At 41.1% G+C, this 24,807-nt stretch overlaps 1 protein-coding gene across 1 annotated transcript; it reads right to left on the bottom strand.

Annotated features, from left to right (window-relative positions):
- Positions 1-3,481: 3,481 nt before the first annotated feature.
- Positions 3,482-24,108, bottom strand: LOC310943421 (hyccin 2-like; the record flags this gene model as incomplete). Its single annotated transcript, XM_083908983.1, has 11 exons — positions 3,482-4,185; positions 7,466-7,642; positions 8,295-8,451; positions 8,583-8,670; positions 11,138-11,254; positions 12,738-12,833; positions 14,532-14,647; positions 17,000-17,080; positions 19,305-19,484; positions 20,700-20,801; positions 24,058-24,108. The coding sequence occupies 11 exons, from the start codon at positions 24,106-24,108 to the stop codon at positions 3,482-3,484; spliced, it is 1,869 nt and encodes a 622-aa protein (XP_083765109.1).
- Between the last annotated feature and the right edge of the window lie 699 nt (positions 24,109-24,807).

Genomic DNA, 24,807 nt, shown 5'->3' with positions numbered 1-24,807 from the left:
CTGGCAAAATAGTTGACAATTAGTATAGTTTAATAGATTAATAATTAACTGGTGCAGCTCCAACAAAAATTGTGTTAAAGGTGAAGTAAGTAGTTTATATTATTTATGACATCTAGAGGAGAGGCTGAAATTTACAACAAAGAACTGCTCCTCTGCTCACCCCCTCCCTTCCCTGAGCTTGAAGGGAATCAAATTGTGATTTCAATAAAATGACAACATAAGAACATATATTATTATGAACAATGAGCTGCTTCATACTTGTTGAGAACGGTTGAGAATGAACCACACAGCACAGAGAATCCCTTACGGCACAATATTTATTCAACAATATACAGATTAAATTTCTCCCTCTACGCATCAGACTGCTCTGTAGATTTCTCTTTTTTTAAATTTACCTTGCTCTCGTCTTTTAACATCTGTTATTTACAAGATTTAAAATAAGTCTTTCTCTCCATTTATACAACATCAACTATACAACCGCTGATAAATCTGCTTGACTTCATCTCGTCGTTCGCCGACCGACGTCTTTGAGCCACAGAGAAATAAACCGACATGAGGGCTCGTCATGCACCAAAGTCCAGCCGTGGCTTTCGCGCTCTTTGAGGGCGTCCAGATGACAAATGGATGGTCCACTTATTTCACCCGCATGACAAAGGTCCTTCGCTCTATAGCACCACAACAGGGTGTATAAACAGAACTGTTGAATGGGGATATGGCCGAGGACTTGCACCTTAAAGTATTAGACCAAATGCATCTGCTTCTTCCCACACGACGAGGATCAATGAAAGCCGGTATATCAATTAAAAAAAAAAAAAAAAAAAAAAGGACGGGAAAAAATGTTGCATAGAATCAAGTCTGACTTCGAAAACAGAAATTTTGGTGCTGCCATTTTTTTTATTTATTAAAAAATGTGGCATTCTGATTTACTCCTGAGACCTTCTGGACCACGTAACTTATTCTTTTCTTCGTCTTTTTTTTTTTGGTTTTAAAAAATAAAAATAAAAATAGATAGCTGTACCCTTATAGACTAACAAAAATAGCATTGTGTTGGATGTGACATCACATAGAAGTACTACTTTAAAGAGACTAAAAACCCTGCATTGAGTGTATACACGTTAGCACATCTAGAATATATCATTTCAATAATTATCTTGAGGAGAGAGGTGGATGGATTAAAGTGCATTATACTGTATGAAAACAAAAGCCCACAGTTATCACATGACATGCAGGACAGGAAATGAACGTCCCTTTAAATGTTCTGATCTTCTTCTGCAAACACAAACAGAAGATACCACTCTTTTTTTTTGTGACGTTGTTCATTTCCCGCCCCGATCGAATGCAAATAAAACCAGACACTGAGAGATTACTGTAGGTCAACATACAGAACCAACATGGCTGCTGGTTAATCTCAGTCAGGGCCACTCGTATATTACAATGACGTGATGAACATTTCACCAAAAACAGCAGGAAAAACTCACAGCAAAAATACAGCAAAATGGTAACTGGGCTCACAGAGAGAGAGACGCACAGCAAAAAAGGGGGTGGGGCTCATTTGAAACCAGAAGCATCACACAAGCTATGAGTGTGCAAGAGTTTCACTGCAGACGGAACTGACTTGATATATATACACATGGATCGTTCACCCTCGTTTTCAACGAGCAGGAGAGCAAGACGTGTGGAGGGGGAATGCACTACAACAACAACGACGGCTGACGTCACCTACACCACACAAATGCACAATGTTGTGTGTTTGTTGAGCCGCATCTGTGAGCACATTTTTATTTGAGCCGCAACTCTCAAAAGAAACAGAAAAAAAACCAAGGCATTTTAAATTAAGACACTGAAAAAAAGAGATTAAGAGGATGTATTGGCACATCTGGCAAAAAAACAAAAAAAAACAATAACAACTTGGGTTTGACTTGGCCACGTCACGCATCTAAAAACAGCAGTGCTTTGTCGGGGGGGGAGAAACTACACGTGCAGACAAAATCAAGTCAAGTCTGAGCGGACAGCGCGATGAGCTACCACTGTGTGCAGACGCAGGCATTTAACAGCAAAGAAGAGTCAACTCCATGCACTTTAAAAACAGATAAATAATAATAATAATAATAATAATAAAAAAGATGAGAGGGGAATTTCCTCAGTAAAAGAATCAGGGTTAACCACCAGTGTGGTTGTCTTATGACAGGAAATGTGAAAAACTTGTTGACACTGAAATGTGAGGACCAGAGATGTTTATACGTTTATAGTGTCATTATATGTGCACTGTCGTCTCGCTACTCTCAAAAACATAACATAAACGGGGGCCTTTTAATCCTGCATGTGATTGTACGCGAGGTGGCAGGTGAACACACACACACACACACACAATGAGGTAGAACGAAATGTTTCATGATCATCCAATCAGAGAGCAACAGAGCAGGAGACGACCGCCGTTACCGTCGGTTACCGCTGACGCACAGTGACTACTGCAGGCCTCCAGTGGGGCAGTAGTTTTAACAGAAGACCTCAGCACAGACTGACAAACACCCATTAGATGGTTCCAACCAGAACGACAATCCAGTACAAAATACAGTCATTGCCTTTTTTTTTTTTTTAGCTTTCACTCCAGTTCTTCAGCTTCAGATTTTTAAATCAAGTAATAATAATAAATTCTTTCCTCTTTGTAGCTGCACAGTAGTGATTACTTCAGACGTGTCCAGTTACTCTTAGCACATTCCAGTTTGGTTTGACAACAATCTTAAACCTTGTTTGTTTTTTTTGAAAATCAAATTCAACATCAGAGTCACTCGGTCTGACAAACGTCTGTGCCGTGAAAAGAACAAAACAATTTACCTTCTTTGGATTGTGATTAACAATTAACATTGAAATCTTTTTCTTTTTTTTTTTCATAAAACCATTTCTGCGTACTTTAAAATCAGCAGTTAACTATAAGGAAGATAATCCGCAAAGAACGATTGCACGTGAGCCCGGGAATGACAGGGAAGGAAGGAATGAATGAAGAGAGAGAGACAGAGAGAGAGCTGTAATTTCCAGCTTTTCTCCACATGAGCAAAAAAGGTGAGTGTTATTGCTGATTCGTGACCACTCGTTCAGTCAGGAGCTCGAGGAAATCTGAAATGTCATAACATCCTTGCAGCTAGCGTGGCATCCTTTTTTTTTACGAAACAAAGGGGAGGAGAGTTCCTGTGAGGAGGATGCTGCCACTCATTTACACTCCCACTGTCACTACATCTGTGCGTACAGTTAGGATTTATTTACTACTTTACTTTTGTTGCATTCTCAGGCCACAATTATACCTTTGATGGATGTTAAATGGGTGTATTCTTTAAAACTCACACACACACACATACAGTAGGTAGTTGTATAGTAGTGGCTGAAAATATTCAGAAAAAACAGCAAGAGGTGGTGTTGTGTTATGAGTAAGTACAGTGTTGTTTGTGTGTGTGTGTGTGTGTGTGTCATGCCCTGCACCCCCATGTTACACCTGTGATATGATCTGCATGTTGAAGCTGGGGGAGCGGGATTGCTTGGTGAGAGGAGCTCCAGGAGACAGGAGGTCCTGTGCGTCCTCCGGCCTGATCAGGTGCTCCTCCTGTAGGCTAATAGTGGAGTGGCGGTGGGAGCCGCCGCTCGGCAGCCCCGCTTCCATTTTGGAGCCTCCCAGCGCCTCGCCCTGCTCGCTCTTGCCTCCGTTCAGGTTCAGATTCATGAAATCAAAGGACTTGCTGGAGGAGGTGCTGCCAGTCCGCACCAGCGTGGGCCCCACGGGGAAGCTCAGGTGCTTCCGTATGGGGCTCAGCTGGATGGCATCCAAGGTGATGCTGGCCGGAGGCGACTGCTGCCTCTGGTGATGCCTCCTCACAGCAGCCTGGTGATCGGCAGACAACTCGGCCTGTTTCTCTGCCGCTCGCTCCCTCTCTCGCTCCCTCTCCCGTTCCCTTTCGCGTTCCCTTTCGCGTTCCCTCTCTCGCTCCCTCTCCCTCTCCTTGTCCCGCGTCAGCCGCGCCGTGATGGCCTTCTTGATGCTGCTGCTGCTGCTGTTCAGGCTGTCGTGCCTCGGCCCCGCGCCGCCGCCCGCCTTGATGCCGCTGGGCTGGCTGCTGTTGGACGCCCCGGAGGAGAAACCCTCGTCCGGGTCGTTAATGTTGAAGGAGTCCTCGCCGCCGCTCATGCCGTCAGCATCTGAACACGAACACGGCCAGACACATGGAGACAGAGAGCATGACAGACAAAGAGAGAAGTGAGTGGGGTGAACAACAACTGAGGTTATAGTGGGAATATAATCCCACTATGGTTAAAATACAAGTCTTATTTCTATAAAATGTTATTGTGTACCCCTTCCTGCTGATTATTATTATTATAAATATAAACTCACTTGAGACAAGACAATTTAATTAATTTAAACAATAACAATGATGCTGGCTGACTGTAGTGTGCCGCTTCATTACCTCGACTCATTCACAATTCAATTTGGTAAATAATGACCTTGAGTGCTGATAATTCAGACAAACGTCAAAGAAAAAATACAAATAATCTGCCTATTTAGCAAAAAATATCATGTTAAATAAACAGAACTCTTAATTCTATTAATTCATATCTAATGATGACTTGGTAAACTTCACAAAAAGGCATTTTTGTTCATTATGACCTCCTTTTTTGAATGAAAGCTAGAAGGGAAAAGATGATAAATTCAGTTAGAGGGGGAAGAAAAAAGCAGCATGTTATTGACATTATCAGTAAACAGACAGAGAATCGGCTGTCTGTCTCCGTCATGCATAGTTGGGACAGACACTGGAACTGGACAAGAGGGGAGAATCACAGGCAGCACTGGAACCAGCATGCACATCCAACATGAGGAGAAGTCACATGCTCCCCCCTGCCCCAGGCCACACCCCCTCCAGCAGTCACACTGTTTGGACGACTGAGACTAAAAACACGCCAATCTGTGTCGAGTTCAAACACCTCGTCAGCTCAATTACGCTCCGTCTGGAGTCGACAGGTCGAGCCAATCGCAAAACACACAGTATTTTTTGCATGTTTTAGTCTACAAACTACAGTTTGGGTGAATACTGTAATACTTCTGGTTTCCACTCTTTTCAGTATGATGTAGAAATTAGCCCGCAGAGTTTTTTTTGTCCTTCTCGCTTAATGTTGTAATCCACTGTGCACCAACATAAGGTCACCGCCGCAGGGAAACTTTGAAACTCATAATGTGGCAATCGCCCTTTTTGTCCCCTTGCTGTAAAATAATGATGATTCAGTCATTTATCCATCCGATATGATGTTAAATATATTATATAGAATGCAGCCTGTTATTCATGTACAGTGGCTCTAAAACACTGCTGTAGGCATCATACAGTTATTAGGAGCAACGGTTGTATGGTTGTCACGCAAGGAAAACATCCGACACAAACCACTTGTGTTCTTTTCTAACTTCTCGTCAATACATCCCCAAATTCAAATTCAAGAACCTGTTATTTATTTCTGCAAGTAAAAGTCCTGTAACCCAGGTAACCGTACAGCTTTGTCTCCATTATGGTATGGTTCGGTTTGGTACAGTACAGTACAATACAGTTTGGAAAGGCGATGGCTATGTCAGTGAGATATGTAAAGTGAGGTTATTCAAGCTCTTTTCTATATACCCAAAGCGCATACAAATTGGTGGTGGTAAGCTACGTCTGTAGCCACAGCCTGACGGAAGCGTGGCTGCCAATGTGGGCCAAACGGCCCCTCCAACCACCACCATGATCGTTCATACACATAGAGACAAACACTCTATTCAACCCTCACTCTCACTACTATGGTCAATTTAGAGTGTCCAATTTACCTAATCACCTCATTTTTTAACTTTGTACAGGTGCTACGACAACGAAGGACAACAAGAGAATAGACTGCGGGCATTGAAGAGGATGGAACAAGGGAGTGATGTTTCTCTCTGGAGCTCCACCTCGACCGTACCATTTTACTCTGGCACCCAAAGAGAAAGGTGCCAAGAAAGGGGAGCATTAGGGGCTAGTCATTTTTGGTACTCTTCTAATCTCTATCTAATGGAAATGAAGAAAAAACATGTACCAAACTGCTCTCCCCAACCGTGTATGAATGGGTTTTTTTTCAGAGTTTTCCAGTGTCCTCCCACAGTCCAAAAACATGCTATATCGGGATTAGGTCAATTGGTCACTCTAAATTGAATAGGTGTGAATGAACTGTCCAGGGTGTACCCCACCTATCGCCCTATGTCAGCTGAGATTGGCTCAGCACCCCCCACCACCCTCCTGTGGAGGATAAAGCAGTAGATAATGGATGGATGTACCAAACCGAACTGTTCCACTCGATGGAAGCACGGCTGTAGTGACCTGGACTCTACAAAATAATCGCTGTTCTCCCTGAACTGGCTGTCTGATTTTGATTAATCAAACATCCTATATATATATATCTTAATGACGAAGATCACAGGAGGCAGACGGGGATGGTAATGGAAATAAACATCATACACCATAAAGCCAGTGAATGAGTCGATCTTCAGACAGGAGCTGAACGATGCGACAGGACCAAACATGGAAACGAACACACATTCAACAAGACAAAACAGGCCTGGCAGTGGAATTACTATTATTATCAACATCGTTTTTCCTTTGATAACGTAATCTCTTCGTAATGTGGCCTTGTCATTTGGAATGTGAGTGTTCATTTCAGGGTTTCATGTTCTATCAGAAATTATCAAAGCTTGTTATCGTAGCGTGCACATGCATTATGTAGGGCTCGTTCCCACTCACTGAGCTGAGGAAAAAGAAACACAAATTAGCATACAATAAAGCTGTTGGACTAAAAAAATAAATAAAAAAATAAAAAAATGGGCTCTTCCTGCAGAATGGTGCCACCGGCCTCATCCTAAACTTAATCCCACTGTAAGACACAATGAGGGGCAGAATGACAACAACGTTTCCGATGTCAGTTTTGAAAGATGGATATATTTCCATAAGGAAAATATGAATCCATGAAACCAATTATCAGACGTGGAGGTTGAGGTTGAGGAAAAAGCCAACAGCAAAAACAGGTCATGGCTGGACACTGAACATACTCAGTGAGTGACAAGGACAGCGGTCTACGCTGGTGTAGGCATGGTGAGTAAATAGACAGGACAGGACATGACATGATTTCAGGCCCATGCAAAACAGCCACACTTCCTTCAAACCCAGAATAGGAGACTCTTCCACTTTTCAGTGAGGTGAAAAATAGCAGCTGTGCGGTAGTAGAGGAGTGGTTGGCTGAGGGTCTTTTAGACTGGATGAGTTAGTATACTCTGGGGGAAGTGAAGAGGAAACCACAATGGGAACGGCAGAGTTAAGGCCCTCAAATTGAAGAGGGACAGGCGGAAGAAGAGAGGGGATAAGGAGAATATAGACGGAATGGAGACCTCCTCCTGAGACCCTTTCTGCACTGAGGCTCCGCCCCTGTCCCCTACCCTCAAGTGTGATGGGGGGAATGATGCTGCTGCTGCTGCTGTGGTGGCTGTGAGCCCGCCCGCCTCTTTCCTCTTTGGATGACGCGTCCCAGGAAGGGTGGTGGTGCGGCTGCTGGGTGAGGCTAGGAGGATTGACGATGAGGCTCAACTCACCATCGGTTGAGTAGTCAAAACAATCTGGGAGTCAACAACACAGACGGGGGGGAAAACGTGTTTCTTTAGTGGCAGCAACGTTCAACCGAGTGGGGTCTCAACATGGGCACAGCGGGCCCAGACTGTAAATATATAAAGAAATGGTATTTAAAAAAAAAATTAGCTGCTCCATTAATCGTCCATGTACTGGGTAAAATGGAGTCAGTAGAATCTACAGGCACCATTTTTGTAGTTTCTCTTTCGCTCAATCGCAAACCATTTACCGTGTGATACAAAAACACAGAACACACTTAGACAAGATGTGCAAAAAAAAAAAGAAGTGAAAGGCAAAAGCACTGCAACACAGACTATATGACCACAACTACATTACATGACTGCCATGACACACCATTTGGATGACACTAATGGTGTGATCTTCTCACTGGTAGAGACAAATACCACAGTGGTCATTTTCTCACCAGTAGAAGATGCCTCTTGTACAGATCCAAAAAATAAATAAATTATACATACATTTCCTTGTGCAACTTTCTTTTCCCATCTACCTGGAGATGCTAAATGAATAACGGAACTAAAAGGTTACTATCATAGATGTACTGCAGTCCTGCACTGAGGCTCGCTTCCCTTCTGTGTGCAGGGAAGGCAGCTTTGACTCCTACTTCTCGGCCTCGAGTCTTACCCTCTCTCCTCCAGCGGTGGCGCCGTATCGAAGCGGTGGTGATGGCCGAGATGGAGATGCGGCTAATGGTGGGCGTCACCTCTACCTGAAGCACCTTGCGACCCTTTGGCTCAGAGGGAGCACTGTCCGGCAGTGAGTTCTTCATGGCGTTGCCCAGCTGCGAGTGACGCATACACAGATCGATACATAGCAAGGAGGTAGTGGAGCATTTGAAACGTGGCATTACTTCTCTTCTGTATTTGTATTTTAACCAAAAATGACGGTTCTGTGTGTAGCTGTAGGACGTACCAGGAGAGGCTGGGAGTAAAGCTCCAGCTGAGCTCTGTACAGAACGTCCTCCAGAGCTTCCCGCCCCATCTCCCACTCTCCATTGTATCTGTGAATTACAACACAAAAACACACATGCACACACACACACATCAGCATTCAATAACATCTTTTTTTCTTTCTTTTTTAAGTAAACAGCAGTGTCTGACAAAGATGCCTTGATGTCTGGAGTTACATCCCCTGAAGCTATTATGAGTTATTAAGTAAAGTCTGCAGTCACAGCCCGGGAGGGAAAGGGAGGTCTATTTGTTTGTCTGTGTGATGGTGAGCAGCTTAACTCGGAAACTCAAGATTGGGAGGACATTTTCTGGGGAAGTAGGTTAGGGACCACGGAAGAAATTATTGGATTTTGGTTGTGATCCCATGACAGATCCAGACCTAAAAAATAACTGCTAACCTTGCAAGATAAGGGAGTGTACTGACACCTTGAGTGGTTTTAAAACAAATGATACTGTTGCTGTTGTCTGTGAAACCTGTATCAAACCTTTTTTTCTTGAAACCGGAAAACAGTGATGTTTTAAAGACAACGTTTGAGAAGTTATTAGTTAGCATTATGCAATAAATCTAAAGCGACTGGCCATAAAATCCTCCTAATGTCACAGAGACTCAGGAATAATGTTCATATAACAAATTGAACTCACCAACAACAACAGAACCGCCAAAATATTTGCATTAAAAAAATATTTTGCAGACTGCAAATCATGAAATCATGTTTTGGCATGTGGCGCCACCTACCGCCATCTACCAATCATTGTAGTCAGTAGGGTCTCAGCTGCAGAGCAACCACGGGTTGCCAGTTACGTCTGAGCTACAATGGCAGAGAAAAAGAAACCTAAAAGACCTCGGTAATTTGAATTTGAGTGTAGTAATTTTAGTTTGGCCACATTCTTACATATGCCGCCTTTAAAAATATTAGATATATAATTTTAGTATTCAACAACCTGCATATTTGTATGCTATGACACTTATCATGTCAAATATCAATTTATGAAAAATATTGATAAAATAGTAGACAGAATCCTTGCAAAATTTTGTGGAAAAAGAGGATTGTGTCACATCCCCAAAACTAGACTAAAAAAGACTTTTAGACTTGAGAAAAAACATGGGCTGGACTGAGGTAAAAACACGCTTTCTGTTGTTGTAAATCCCATATAAGTCCTATTTTAAACCTGAAACAGGAAATACAAATTCTGCATACGAGTATCCGTTATGATATGCTCTAAGTCTCTCCCTCTCTCTCTTCGTGTGGCACTACATAGAGGACTTAGAGGACATATTAACCTAAATCTCTGAGTGCCATACTCCGAGTGTCAACGTCCCTCAGCATGTGTGAAGCTCTGGATTCACCTTTCATGTACACCTGTTCACTCAAAGGATGAATACGAGAGCTCCCGCTGGCACTGAGCTGACCAAAGGTAGGATTACTAAAAGGCTATTATACCATGTCTCTCTCTCACACACACACACCGGTTTTTGCCCCAGAGACACACTAACTGTACAAATCTCCTGATTGCTGCTGTGTAAACCTCATGGGGGCGATGAGGCACCGTGCCCATTTATTCTCTGCAGCTCTCCTTGCTCCACACAACCCTTAAAACAGTAGTGATTCCTGTCACTATAGTATCAGGGGATCCATCAGCGAGGATGGGCCGTAATCGAGGGACCATAATCAGCTTTGCAATGACCGTCCTGGCAGGGGATGAAATCACCTCCTCCCGCAACATGCTACTGATGTAATCAGTCTATACAGTGGGGAGGCCCGGTCCTTAGCGTATAGAGTGCTAGCATGTGCTATTAGGACATTTTCCCAGCAGACCAAAGCAAACGACACCCAAGACATTGGACCAACAGAAGAAAATGATAATGAAAAAAAACAGAGGTGGAGTAGCAAAAGCCATATTGCTTTCCTCTCATTTACGCGAAAGGCTTTTTACAAAATGTCAACAGAAACGAGCTATTGGATAGTGGTATTTGGAAATATCATGGTTGAAAGCGACTTGAAATGCCTATGATAAATATTTATGGTTTATTTATTATTTACGGAGTTGCTCGCAAAGATGCAGAAAAAATGTCACCTGAATCTGCAGAATCTGTTTCACAAAAAAGGTTAAAAGGGTTTTTCCAGCTTTAGTGATATATAAAACTGAATATACAATGCTGGATATTCAGACCCTTACACTCATTTCACATTATCTTGATATTAAATGACGTTGTCTCATACAATAAACAAATCTCTTTGCTATGACACTTGAAATTAAACTGCCATTTCCCTTGAAATGTTTCCCAAACATTGTTTGGAACTCAACTGTGCAAAATTCAATTTAATGTCTATATACAAACAGATTAGTGCCAAATATCACTGTATCAGTGTAAAACACCAAGCCACAAGATTGTGTTGAGACAGATGTGAGATGTGAGATGTTTGGTTCAGTTTGATATGTTGACTAAAAAATTAACGGGTCAGAATATTTTCTGAATATTCACTGTGCGTTTTTTCTGGGTTTAAAGATACCTACATGGCATGATACACAGCAGTCAGCATCTGGACCATGAACTCAGGATCCAGCAGCACACGGTTGCACGGCTCCCTCCACAGTTTCTGCTGCTGCCGAGGAAAGCCACACACAGACAACCTGAGGAGAGAGAACACAGACGCACACATGCACACAAATGTCAAACAACGGGAGGTGGTTTAGGGAAAATATCAAGACAAAGGATAATAGAGTTATTTAGAGGGTGTCCCCTCTAAGTACTGCAGGATGTGAGATCAGGGCAAGTGGAGAAAGAACAAATAAAAGGCCAGATAAGTTACTGCCTGAGTAAACTCTACAAAGACGAAACACATCAAACATCAGGCAAGGGAGGCTGAATTTTAACTGCTTTGAACTCAGAGGTCAGGCAAGATTCAATGACGGGGAGTTCATGTTCAGCACTGTACGAGAGAACTCTTAGGATAATACTAATTCTTTTTCACATACAGTCCCGGCACAGCTATACACGGTTTGGTTCTTTTCCATTAATTTATAGTACCTCCTCAACGTGGGCGGAGTCATCATAGCACTGTATAGGTAATGTGTATGTTTTAGGCATGCTAAAACATAAAATATTCACATGGGTGAGGCGGTGAGCCAAATTACCTGGACAGGCCCAGCAGAGAAAGGGGAGGTAACCTTTCCCCGTATGACGACATAAAGGGAAAGATTCCAGATTGGCCCATCTGAGCTTTCATTTTCTCATAGGTGGAGGATGATAGCCAGCACTTGCTTTACACATATTGCCATTTCTGCTTTCATTTTCAAGCAGGCTAGGGGAACTCCTCTTAATGTGAAAAAAAAAAACCTCTGAAAGTGAAATTTTCATGCCATGGGACCTTTAATACTGAATCATTAGACTCAGCACAAGGGGGTTGTGATGCGGCACTGCCGTGGCTATGGTCCGGCATTGTTCAATTTGATTCTTTGATTTGGAAGTCGCGCGCTCATGACTCTTCCACTGACGACACTCTGACCAGTGAGAAGCCGACTGTAGTCTGTTGACGTCACATAGCTCAGCTCGCTTGCAACCTCGCCACAGCAGGTGCTAAAAATAGTACCAGGTACTACTGCTAATAGAAAAGCAAAAAAAAAACAACATGGAACTGTGCAGTGGAAAAGAGGCACAGTATTGTTCTCATACTCTTAATTGTTCACATGTCGTCTGTCTAGACTGAGCTTGCTTAAGGAGGCATCCTTCTGCTCGCTAATAGTAGGCAAGACTTCATATCCTGACCCATTTTCATGCTAGAGTGGAATCACTGGGCGGTGGATTCAGTACAAGGCCTCATACTGTGAATTCCACAATGATCCTTTATTCTGACTCCAGGGAATCTCAGTGTTTCACAGACAGACTCAGCAGCAATGGCCAATCACAGACAACTGAGCTCTAATGAAATTATACTCATCAAATCCTCCAGTTAAGTGGACAGTGAGAATCAAGGTTAGTGTACGGCTGCCGGGCCAGATGTGATTTAATCCTTGTTTCAGAAGAGCAGGTAACGACAGTAGATAGGAGGGAGAGGGAGGTCACTGTATAACGACACACGTGATTTTCAAAACGTTGTTTTTATTTTTCTCTTACCGTGAGCTCATTCTGCAGACTGACTGGTAGGAAGAAAGGGGCATGAACACCACAGCGGAGTTGTAGCAGAGCATGAGGAAACACAGCACTTCAAACCTGCAGAAGCAAGAACGTAGACAGTTGAGCAGTTTCTAAACTCTATGAATTGGTAAATAGTCTAATAAGCAAACATGCATGCCTATAGGAACTAATGAATTGTACACTACAGCATTTTTACACTCTGTAGATGACATAAAGTATAACACAGACCGCATGTCGGTCTATGCTATGTTGTTGAGATTTGGAGGTTTGTGTGTGAGGTGTGTCTGTGCGACTGTCAGTCTCACACTGTGAGTGGCTAATTGGAAGGAGATTATAGGCTCACCATGAGTGGTTGAAGAGAAATGGGCCAGGAAATAAGTAAATAGATCCTTTCTTTTGAGTTGTTTTTTGGTTATTGAAGATAAATAATACAGAACTTGTAATTAGGGGTGGGGGAAAAATTGATTCACATAGGAATCGGGATTCTAATCATCCACGATTCTGAAACGATTCTTAAACGATTCTTAAACCACACAAAACACCAGTTAGTGTTATTTGTGTACAGTTTATTTTTGTAACTTCTGGGAGAAAAAGGCAGCTAGCCTAAGCTTTTATTTATGCAAGTTATTTTTTTGTACAGTAAGTGAGTTTTTATTTGTTTTGAATGAATAAATGTTAACTTTTGTCTTAAGTTTGCCTTTGTTTGATAATCTTATACTTAGGACTTTTTTTAAATTATTATTCCTTTATCTTAATGTTTTTATTATCAGGTCTCTTAGAGCTAGGCATATTTTATTTTACTGTCTGTGTCTAGTTATGTGTTTTTTTGTGTTAACTTACTTACAAACCTCTCTTTGTGGGTGACATTTAAGTTAAGGGGTAAGGATTAGGGTTAGACACTTGAAGTATCCTCACAAAGATATACTTATAAAAAAAGGTTTGTGTGTGTGTGTGTGTGTGTACACATGACACTGTTCTGCACCAAAGGCTGATAAAGTTTCCTCAGAAAAGAATTGAGTGAATATAGCTTGAACCAGGAGACACAGACACAATTGTGTGTGCTGATGATGATGAAGGACAACCAGGAGGGCGACCTCGAGTGTAGGGGTCATAATTGACTCTGTATGCGGCGGGGCGGGGGGGTAAACGGCCTGGCAGTACATCATCACTGAGAGAGAGCTCCTCTGGGGAGCTTTGGACTTTCTTCTCATAAACACTACCTCAGGCAGAGCCACTAAAATGGATTTGGAGATAAACTATGGAGGCCTGGCCCTGGCAAAATCCATCGGCTCTATATTTATGACACTCTACGTTCATCATAGCCGGACCGTGTTGCTCTGTAATATCTTTGCTGCTCTTAGAACATCAGCTCTGATCAGTCAAATGCATTTTGTTGCCAACAAACAAATGCACAGAGTGCAACAGAAAAAAAAAATGGGCAGGACTCCAGCATGTTTCATTATTATGCCAACATTATCATTCATCCACAACAGCAGAGAAACTGTGAGAGCCAAAAAACCTTTCAGGCCTGCCGAGTCTGGCCAGAGCGTCCGAATGAGAACGCTCTGATCATCTTCAAGGGTCTTTTTCATCTTACACTGATGGATTAGATGCAAGATAATAGAAACTGTTTGATCAAAAAAAGAACACCAGTGTGACCATTTTTGTCACACGTGTTTACTGAACCTTACTTATGTACCCCACTTTTCTGTATCCAAAAAGCCTCTGCTAACTTTTCTAAAGTGTCACAAATCAGTCTCAGTGTTTCCGTACCTGTTCTGAGCTGTGAAGGTCTCTCTCTGAGGGTGGAGGCCGCTGTACACCACTCTGATCAGGTCATGTTGACAGAGAGCCCCCTCCGTCAGCGCTATGGACCCCAAACTAGAAGGCTAATACACAAAACACAAAGAGAGACACACTTAAATATCACTTCATGTTTTATGTCAAGTCATGTCATGGATTAATCAGCATTAAAGATGATAAATTGTTGCCAAATTGTTAAAAGGTTATTTGTCCGGACAGGTAACGACTATGATTAGTGATTACATTTCATTGCAGTAGAATTAGATTACACCTGGACGTCTGCCAAAGTCTCACCTTTGACTGGATCACACAGTGAGTGACAGCACCTGACCTCTGTCAGGCTCATTTGACAAGACGGACATGTGGCAGTTTTCCTTGTATCGCTCATATATATTTGTATAATAAGATTCAGAAATTTACAATGACAGTTCAGGTTTTCTTCCATGTTTTATAGTAGAAGTGGACCATCTCGTCTGACATCATCAGATTATCTCTAACATTATACAAAGAAATACACTTTATTAAACCTAAGGAAGGCCAAGGAGTTATTTCATACACCAAATTACATCTATCTCCTGAACTGATCATGAGATGAGATGCAGAGCACGAATACCGACCCGACCAGGTCCCATCAGACTGGGTTCACACAAAAAAAACCTGTCTTCTTATTGATTCTTTTTTTATTTTTATTTTATTTCATTTTCCCCACACTGTGTAAAACAGAGAGAGGGAGAGGCCCAGGTCACGGCAGAGTGGAATTTATATATCCAAGAGACGATACGTCATTAGGCCGCTTCATTTCATAAAAGTCACACTTAAATTGAAACTGTCCTCAGTATCTTCAGTGACTGTCAGCAGAGAAGGAGGACTGTAATACGGATTCATTTAAGGAGAGACTGGATTGTATGGTAATACTGGAGGCCTGGTGATAAGGCCATATCATGCACTAAATGCTAGAAAGGACACAAATGTGATGACTCCTCCTCCTCCTGCTCTCCATGCTTTCTTCATTCTCTCAGCACGGAGGGGAAGACTCTCTCAAGCTCGTAATTAAAGCGATAAATTGCCCACAGCACACGCCACACGTACTGCAGTCTCATCAGCACATTCAGAGGCAGCCACTAAAAGCCGTCATACTGTATAAAAATATACTACACAGGCGTTCCCGTGCCTTGGTTTCAGGATGGAATAAATGTCTAAAGAAAAAAAGGTTAACAAGACGCACTGCTTCACTCTGCACTCAGTAAATGGTCCGAGGTCAGCATGTCCCGTGAAACACCTTCCGAATGAACTAAATATTCAATACTCTCCTCAGTGTTAGCAGTGGGGGTGGGGAGAGAAAAAGTGAATGTTACTGGATAAGCAGAGAGTATCCCAGGGTACCTCACAATACGATAAGATATCGTTTTGCATTTTCCACCGATATCAATAATATCACAATTCAACGATTCTGTGATAATATAGTGCAAGGCAATCAAATAGCGATACATCACGATATCTGTCTAACTGAAGAAAACCGTGAAAAGTTAAACGTGCACAATTTATCTATTTATTCACAACAAAGGTATTGAACGTGGACAGAGCATCTCTTGACGTATCTTTCTCCGCCATGATCCCACTGTAAACTCCCTCTTCTTCGGCCAGGTAAATTCAGGGAGCATATACTTTAGAGCGCCTTCAATTTGTAAATTAAATATCAATATTTGCCCTGGCGTCTCGACTATAATATTATTTCACGAGAAAGCTCAACGATATACGCTAACGTTCAAAAGTTTGGGAATGTCACTTAGAAATGTCCTTATTTTTGAAGGAAAAGCACCTTTTTTCTCCAATTTATATATAATATTAAATTAATCAGTAATACATTGTTCATGTGGTAAATGGTTTTTAATGGAATATGTACATAGGTGTATAGAGGCCCATTTCCAGTGTTCTAATGGTACACTGTGTTTGCTAATCGCGCTAGAAGTCTATTGGATGATGAGAAAACCCTTGAAAACCCTTGTGCAATGATGTTAGCACAACTGAAAACAGTTTTGCTGGTTCTTTGAAGAAAGGGCAACATTATTATTTGGAATAAAAATCATCATTTCTAATCTTGTCAATGTCTTGACTATATTTTCTATTCATTTTGAAACTATTTTGATAAATAAAGGTGTTTGTTTTTTATGGAAAACACAACAAAAATTGTAAAAGTGACCCCCAAACTTGAACAGGAGTGTATCACCAAAAATATATTTTTGCTGAACCCTAGAGGTGAGGTTAATGACACTAAGGATGTGTGATCTTCCAAACAGATACTGAAATAAGTCTCTAACAAGAAGGGAGGGAAGAAAGAGGTGAGGGAACCAAAGCAGGAACACATTTAAAAAGATCCAGGAGCAAATATTGTACTGTCTGGTGACAACATGGACTAATACAGCTGAGAGACATCTTACCTCGTGATATATGGATGGTTTGGACAGAGACGGAATTGTGAAAGACAGGAGTTTGCCATTGCCGTCTTTGTCCACAATTTCCTGCAATACAAGAGAGGAAGAGACAGAGACGCTGCATCATTGTGGGAATAGGTGGTAGTGGTGGTGGTGGTGGTGGTGGTGGTGGTGGTGGTGGTGGTGGTGGTGGTGGTGGTGGTGGGGAGGTCAAGTTCAAAATGCTAAATTTATACTGAGAGCTGAATGTTGAATTTGAGATAAGATCTAGATCTTAATCCGGTTTTTGTTTGTAGGCAAGTTGGAATATTTAGGAGCATATGGTTAACAAATGCTGTACAAGCGTGCCCTCTGTCTCTGCTGGTGCATGTTATTGAGTGTGACAGTTTGAAAGTCATTGTAAGCACACTCTCGACACTCAATTCTAATTTCACACTGTGATGCAGAGCTCAAATATGCATATGCATCCCTGGAAACACAATGTCAAAATCTAAAAATGTAATGACTTGATTGTTTTCCAACCACAGGTGCATTTGCAATAATAATCAAGCGCATTCATATAGACCTAACATTTTTCCAATCATGAGCACTTGAAGAGGATTTAATTGTCCATCCGACTGTTTTTATTACATGAGCATAGCAGATAATTATTGACTGATTAATTTTTGTGAGCATGAAATAGTTCTTTGTATTATCTTTTTATTTCTGCCCCAACATGAGTTGATGAAGAGTGTTCAGATTATTTATATTCTGGCTGTAGATAATGAATTCACCATCAGCGTCCACATGCTTAGAATGTTATATTCAGTATCCAACTGGTTCCAGGCTGGTTCTACCCTTTTGAAGCTACCAGTATATCTCTGAATATCAGTGAATGTAGGCTGTAAAAGGGGGCTCTGAACATGCACAGCGCGTGTCTGGTGGTATAGACGTAGAGAGACTAAATTATGCATGGAAATACCTTTCGCTGTGCCAGATCACATGGAGCTCTTTCTATTGATATCTCAAGCTCTTAGCCCATTTTCTCCCGAGGGTGTTTCCTCATGATGCAATCTACCTCGCGTCTATCCATTAACTGGGCTTTTCCCTGCAGATCATCTTTCTTGTCAACACACACAAACAGCCTCACTGAAGCTCCACCTGTGACAGGTCGCAAGATGTCCCCAATAATAAAGCACATCAATAGTTTTTCATCAGATAGCTGGTGGCTTTAGGAAACATCCTACTTCTATTTTTAAATATAATATCCATCTAGTGTATATTTATCCGTGTTGTATAAAATCTATTCTTTGACACAAATGAATATAATTGTGAGTAGATTAAAGGGGACAAAGCATATTATTACTTATATTTGGGACTCTGGAGGCCCTATGAGTAGGCAAAGTGTGAAAAAAGATGTTTTTGTGGTACTCCTCAGTCTAAGTACAGGAGATAAAACACGCAATGTTCACTTCCGCAGTGTAGCTGACGTCAGACTGATAAATTGCTGGAATTGTTGTCTCGCGGAGCTCTGTTTGTCCCTAAAAAAGTGCAGCACAGAGTTCTACACAAACGTCCAGCCTCAGACGATTTACGTGTCCAGTGGATATATTTTATATATGACGGCAATGTGCCTGCTAGAGTCGGCATATGATGGCTTTTTCCAAATGCTAACTGCTGTTTGCTGCCGGAGCCTCAGTGACGTTGAGGTAGTTTCCTGTGCCTCATTTGCATTTAAAGAGACAGGCACTCAAAACCGAGCGTTCTGAACAGGGCTGTTTTGGCAGGGTGATTGAACTGCTGTGGTGCTTCATCGTTAAGGTATGTTGACCAAAGCATGTCACAGACATGTTCATTAGGACACCAGGGAACTAGTATAACTTGTAGATATATAGGGTATAATATGAGTCCTTTAAGGCAGATATGAGTTGGGACAAAAATGGACAGACAGCTCTAAGAATGCCAGTTCAAGCCTTGAGGTGAAATGCTGCTCCACATTCGGCGGGGGTACACTAGTGATTGGATTGCATTTCCCTGCTATACTTGCAAATAAACTTGTTACGCCATTGGTCTACTATAAACTAAAAGAAAAGCAAGACAGGATCACTGTGTACTTTCTCTTACGCAGAGGACATGGGTGGTGAAGGTAGTTCATATACAAACTGTTGCAACACAAGTCCTACACAATGGTACATCACTGTTTTCCTTTCTACTTACAGATCCTACGTTTTTTTTTAATATCTGCAGAAACAGATTTTTGCCTCCCTCCAAAAAGTAGTACACAAATTGTCACAAAAAAAAACATTTATCTCCGACAAGGGCACACACTCACCAGGTTATAAATGCCCAAGAGCAGGGCCTCAATGCAGCCGTTGCTCTGACGATCTCTGCTGGCTGTGATTCTTAGATAAACCCACACCAGCTCAGGCAGGAACTGCAGGGTGAATCGTCGCAGGCGGTTTTCAGAGCTCCGGTACAACTCAAACAGCTGGTGGCACACGGGCTCCAGCAGCTGGATGGGAGAAACAAAAAGGCGTAAATTAACTTTACTGGAATATTAACTATGGCTCTTGGGCAGTTCATGAGAAGCCTCATTTTTCACTGAATCACTACAGAAAAAGTCAGACCATTTTAAATACATCGAATGAACAATAATACAGTCATAAAATAATCCGATAACAAACTGCCTTTATTCACGTCAGCAACAACCTGTCTTACCAACAAATCTAAGACAGTACATCAGCTTCACGGCTCTTATTTCAAAACATTAAGGGATGTCATCGTGATGATGAACAGGAGGGGATGGACAGCTGGAAGGAGAGCTCTGCTGCTGCCCGGTAGTTGGGAGGTGCACAGGAGCAGAGGGGATAAATCACTACAATGAAAGTCTGGTCAGATGTAGTCTCAGTGGAGCCAACTGAGCCAAATGTGTTGATGCTGTCCACAGGTCAGTGAAGTAAGCATCTGCACACCACTACTCATGTGTGTGTGTTGTACTGCGGCTGACCCTGGGTAAGTGGCAACTCATGACAAGACCTTTCAATGTAATCTGTGAGGGGAAAAATGCATAAGTGTAGATTTGTGCAGCTATTCTTCTGAGGACAGTTCCTCAGAAATTAGGTTCACCAGTCCATGAGGACTACTGGTCCTGACAAACATCAGTGATTATGCCAGAATAGGTCCTAAAGAGGCAAAAAGCACACACACACACAAGATGGAGCGTGGGTCTAAATTCAATTAAGATGTCAGAGACACCAAATGCATCATTAGAGTGAAATAAAAGACTTGTCTCGTTGAGTATCTCACGCCTGTGCTAAATAAATCGCGTCATTATGTTCTTTAAACAGAAAAATGCTTGGTTAGCGCTGCTGTTTCTATGGTGCTTGGGTGTAGCAGTTTGACTAATAATAGGACCAAAGTCTGTGCTTGAATTTCTGACTATGTATGTGGCTTTACTAGTGTGGGCAGCAGATGTTCTAGATTGTGTGCGTGTGTGTGAGAATGACGGAGATTATAAGTAAGATGATGTGCTAACTCAAGGTAATATGGCCCATCATCATCTCCCACAGCTCTGCATGCTCGTATTTGTGTGTGCAGACATGCACCTTGCAGAAACCCCTGTGTGGCTCACTGCCATCTGAGCCAATGTCATGTGTCACTTCGAGCCAAACACTGCCACCTTTGGGACTGTGTGTGTGTGTGTGTTTGTGTGTCCTCTGTGCATCACCTCATTGTTTGGGTCCTGGATGACTCTGTAGAGCGCTGGCACCAGGGACTTCTTAAGATGGAGGCTGCCGGCGTAGCTGGGGATGTGGGTTTCTGGTAAGGACTAGAGGACAAAAAAAAAAACAGGTTTGCTGAGAATGGACTTTTCACCATTTCTACTCCGAACAATAATGGGAAAATGTTCATTTAAAAAACCACAAAAGGAACACTTGTGCTGACTACACCATGCCCAGACACAGTGATTTTTAAGTTGTTGTTGTCAACGTTTAGGTTTTAATTTAATCTGTTGTTTATACAGGAAGCTGTTTTGCACGAATGTAGCCCCATTTAATCTCCTCCCAGCAGTGTGTAGGTGTGTGCAAACCTTGATCTAGGTTGTTTCAATTACGATTATGGCCCCAAACGATTACAACAACAAAATCATCAGAACAAAACCGATTATTACTAAATGGGGAATTTTTTTTTCTTCTGAAAATGGCATTTGACGAACACAGACCTTCAGTGGAATCCCTGCGTTAAACATGCAGTGTGATTAAAGATATATACAATAATTTAGCTATTTTAAGGTAAATTCAATTTTTTTTTTTACGTGTAAAATAAATGCCAGTCACAATTTCAATGAGTTATTTCTGTATGGGTATTTTTTTAATTATTAATGGATTGCACCATAAAAATATGTTTAAATTGTGAACTATCTATCGTTCCACATTAAAACAAACACTTTTATTTTGAAATGATGTGAAATATCATCATAAATATTATTATTTCGGTGTCTTTTTTTCCAAAAAGTTTGACTTTTTTTTCACTTGACTGGCCTCCTACTGACCAAACTAGACCTACATCAATGATCAAAAATTAGAATTCAATCATATGGAAAACTAAGAAAGAACACATAACATTTTTTTGTCATTTTAAAGTCACAGTAGACAGGATTTCAGGAAAAGTAGTTGATTGTTGTTTCATCCACAGGTCATTGATATACTCATGATGCTGTGTTCTCCGCTCTATGTCCTGAGATCATCTCATCACATGAGAACAGACAGACATGAGGCAGGGGCCTGTATGCAGATCAGGTGTAGTGGATCAACCAATAGACGTGTCCACTTTCCCCATTCAGATTTGGTTGTAAGGTTGTGAATGGAGCCAAGAAGAGGTCTCACATTACTTGATCTATATTACACTAAAAGGGTATTGTGAGATTACTGATCGATAACCAAGATCATTGTGCCTACTGCACCTTTAAGTCTATAGGATACCTAAATCATCCAAGTGCCCAATTTTTGTCAGACGGAGCCAATAACATTTTGATGAAATGTGGAGGAAATCATTGCCTGAGAAAAGGTTATTGATCAATGAAAAGAAAACATTGCAGAACAACTTTCAGAAGCCAAAGATCTGACTCAAGTATCCTAAAGCGATGTTTTTAAAAATGGTCTCAGGACTGTGTGTTTGTGTGTCTGCAGATGACAGAGTCAGAAATACACCCTCAGCACAATGTCTGTATGGCAATTTTGTGCACAGAACGCAATGTGCCATGAGTCATACTAATCCATTTCTCTCACTATTCATCATATTCCCCCCCCGTTCCTCTCCTTCACACTATGCACTCTCTGTATTTCCTCTCCGTGGCTCGTCTTTCCTTTGCACTCTCTTCACCACAATTTTGAAACTTCATTTACAGTGTTAATTTCATATCTCAGTCTCTGGGGTCATGTCAGCTTTCAATAAGGTTCAGCGGATACTGCTGCTGGATTCACAGTGTAAAGTATCTTGAAGCGGCATTGTACCTCAGTTTTAAAGTACATTTCATATTTTATTTATTTTATTTGTTTATTTGGCAGGGACAATGCAGAAAAAAATAAACACCATCAAAGTAGTATGAAACAAATGTCTTGCAAATAAGATTTGTAGCCAAGGCTAATTTACAATCTCTGTTCCTGGTTTGGCTTTACTGGAAAGATGTTTAGATAAAGTAGAACATGCAAAAAATGCAAAAATATAACAATAATCCTAAAATTGGGAAATTTACATTAAAGTATGTGCAATTATTGTTGTGTAGGTGTAATATACAGTATACTCATCTCAGTATCTGTGTATGCAAGTATGCAATCGCATGCTCATTTAGTGTTTTATATGCATACTGTATATGTTTTTTGCACTTCATATATGATCAGTGAGGTAAGAGACACTTTGTGGCTGGATTTCTTTTTATATTAATTACTTAAAGCACACAAGCTAAGAAAAACAACAGTATTCCTACTCTTTGTTAACCCGATATCAAAGAAACGCAGTATGAAGGGTAAATATAGTTATATTTATAACTAAAAACAAACTAAAAACATGCAATTAAATAAAAAAATTGGACCAATCTGCTTAAACACATACTCTCAGAAAGTATCATATAAGGTTCTACGGCTTGTCCATAAGAGAACCCCTTTTGGCTCCAGGTAGAACCTTTTTAATAAACCCTTTTGGAGGGTTCCACCAATAACCCTTTTAAACCCTTTATCCAGGAAAGGGGTTTTTATAGGGTTCTCTGGATCAAAATGGTTCTTACTGGAATCATTAGTGTTACCAAGAACCATTGAAAAACCCTTTCTTCAGGAAAGGTTTTTCAGAAGCAAATGGTTCCAGGTAGAACCTCAGCCCTTGTAGAAGGACACTTTTGGAACCCTTATTTCTAAGAGTGTAGAGAGCTGGTGTTGTATCCAGTGGACATTAAAGCTCAGTCATGTTTGGATAAACCTTATCAGTCTTGCTTCAACTTCAGCACAAGTCAATGATAATGAAGAGCAAACTCGAGGACATTGAACCTGGAATAACACACTACCACTTATTTTGTTCAGTCTTTCTAAGAGGAACTGACAATATATCTTATATTAACAATAATTAATACAACACATAAATATTCACTGCTGCAGTTATCCGTCCTTTTAGATTCAACACATATTCACGTGTCTTTGTACAGAGCTCAGGCATCTTTGTTTAAGACTTGAAAAATGTGAATATGCGTCTTTAAAAAAGGAGTGTTGTGCGTGTTAAGACTGTTGTGTACATACGTTGTATGTGGTCATTGTATATAGTCTGCACATATATGCAAGAGGCTTTAGGAGCTTTAGTGAAAGCATGGATAGTTTTATATAGATTACTATATGACTTTTCAAAGTTCTTGCCAGTATTTCGTTGTGGTAAAAAGAAACACTCAAGAGGTAAGAGCACTCGAATGCTTCAAAGTCGTAGTCTTTAGACGTGCACAGTGCTGTTTTGTCGAAAAAAACAAGAGAAAAGCAGAGGATGGGCTCCTGGAAGACATTTCACTGACATTATGGATCAGGTGGAGAACAGAGAGCAGCCTCTACCTTGAATTCTGAGAGCCATTCTTCTACGACGCCCCGCTCTGAACCTAGCATCTTCCTCGAAGACCCCCACCGGCTGCCTGAGGAACACAGAGAGGGGCGATGAAGATATGGTACACGGAAACAAAGAAAACATGAAAATACACAAGCGAGTTTCCATGTTTGAGTCGGTTTCCTTCGCTTAACATTACTTCCCACCATCCACAGAGTTATCACCTTTTTCCCTCTTTAGCTCATTGTAGTGTACAAATGAAAACACAGGGATTGGAAACTTATTTCAAACAGGTCATCCATCTTGGCAAATAGTTGACTTGTTGTTGATGTTTCTATTGATGATGCAGATCAAAGCACACTGAATTCCACAACTCCACAACAAAGACAAAAATTGTACTACAATAATGTTAAGTTATAGAAAATGATAAGCAGTGTTTTAAAAACACCACTAATGCCCTACTATCTTTGGGGTGTGATTCTGAACTGTTGCACAATAAATGAGTAATGTGAAAGGACTTTGAATATAGACTTATACACCAATACAAATAGAATAGAACTTTATTGTTCATGTGGAACAGGACAATATTATTTGGTCTCCCATCACAGTTAAATATAAAACAAAAAAAGAAAGAAAAAAGAGAGAATAAATAAAATAAAAAGTCTCTTCATACACATTAAATCCATCATAACCAGTCTATACTCACACATGTGGCCAAACTGTAGGAATTGTGTTTTTGTTCCGTACCACTTGTGAATTTG

The sequence above is a fragment of the Microchirus variegatus genome, assembly GCF_963457635.1.
Source record: "Microchirus variegatus genome assembly, chromosome: 22".
Classification (NCBI taxonomy): Eukaryota; Metazoa; Chordata; class Actinopteri; order Pleuronectiformes; family Soleidae; genus Microchirus; species Microchirus variegatus.
This window is presented reverse-complemented; position numbering and strand designations above follow the sequence as displayed.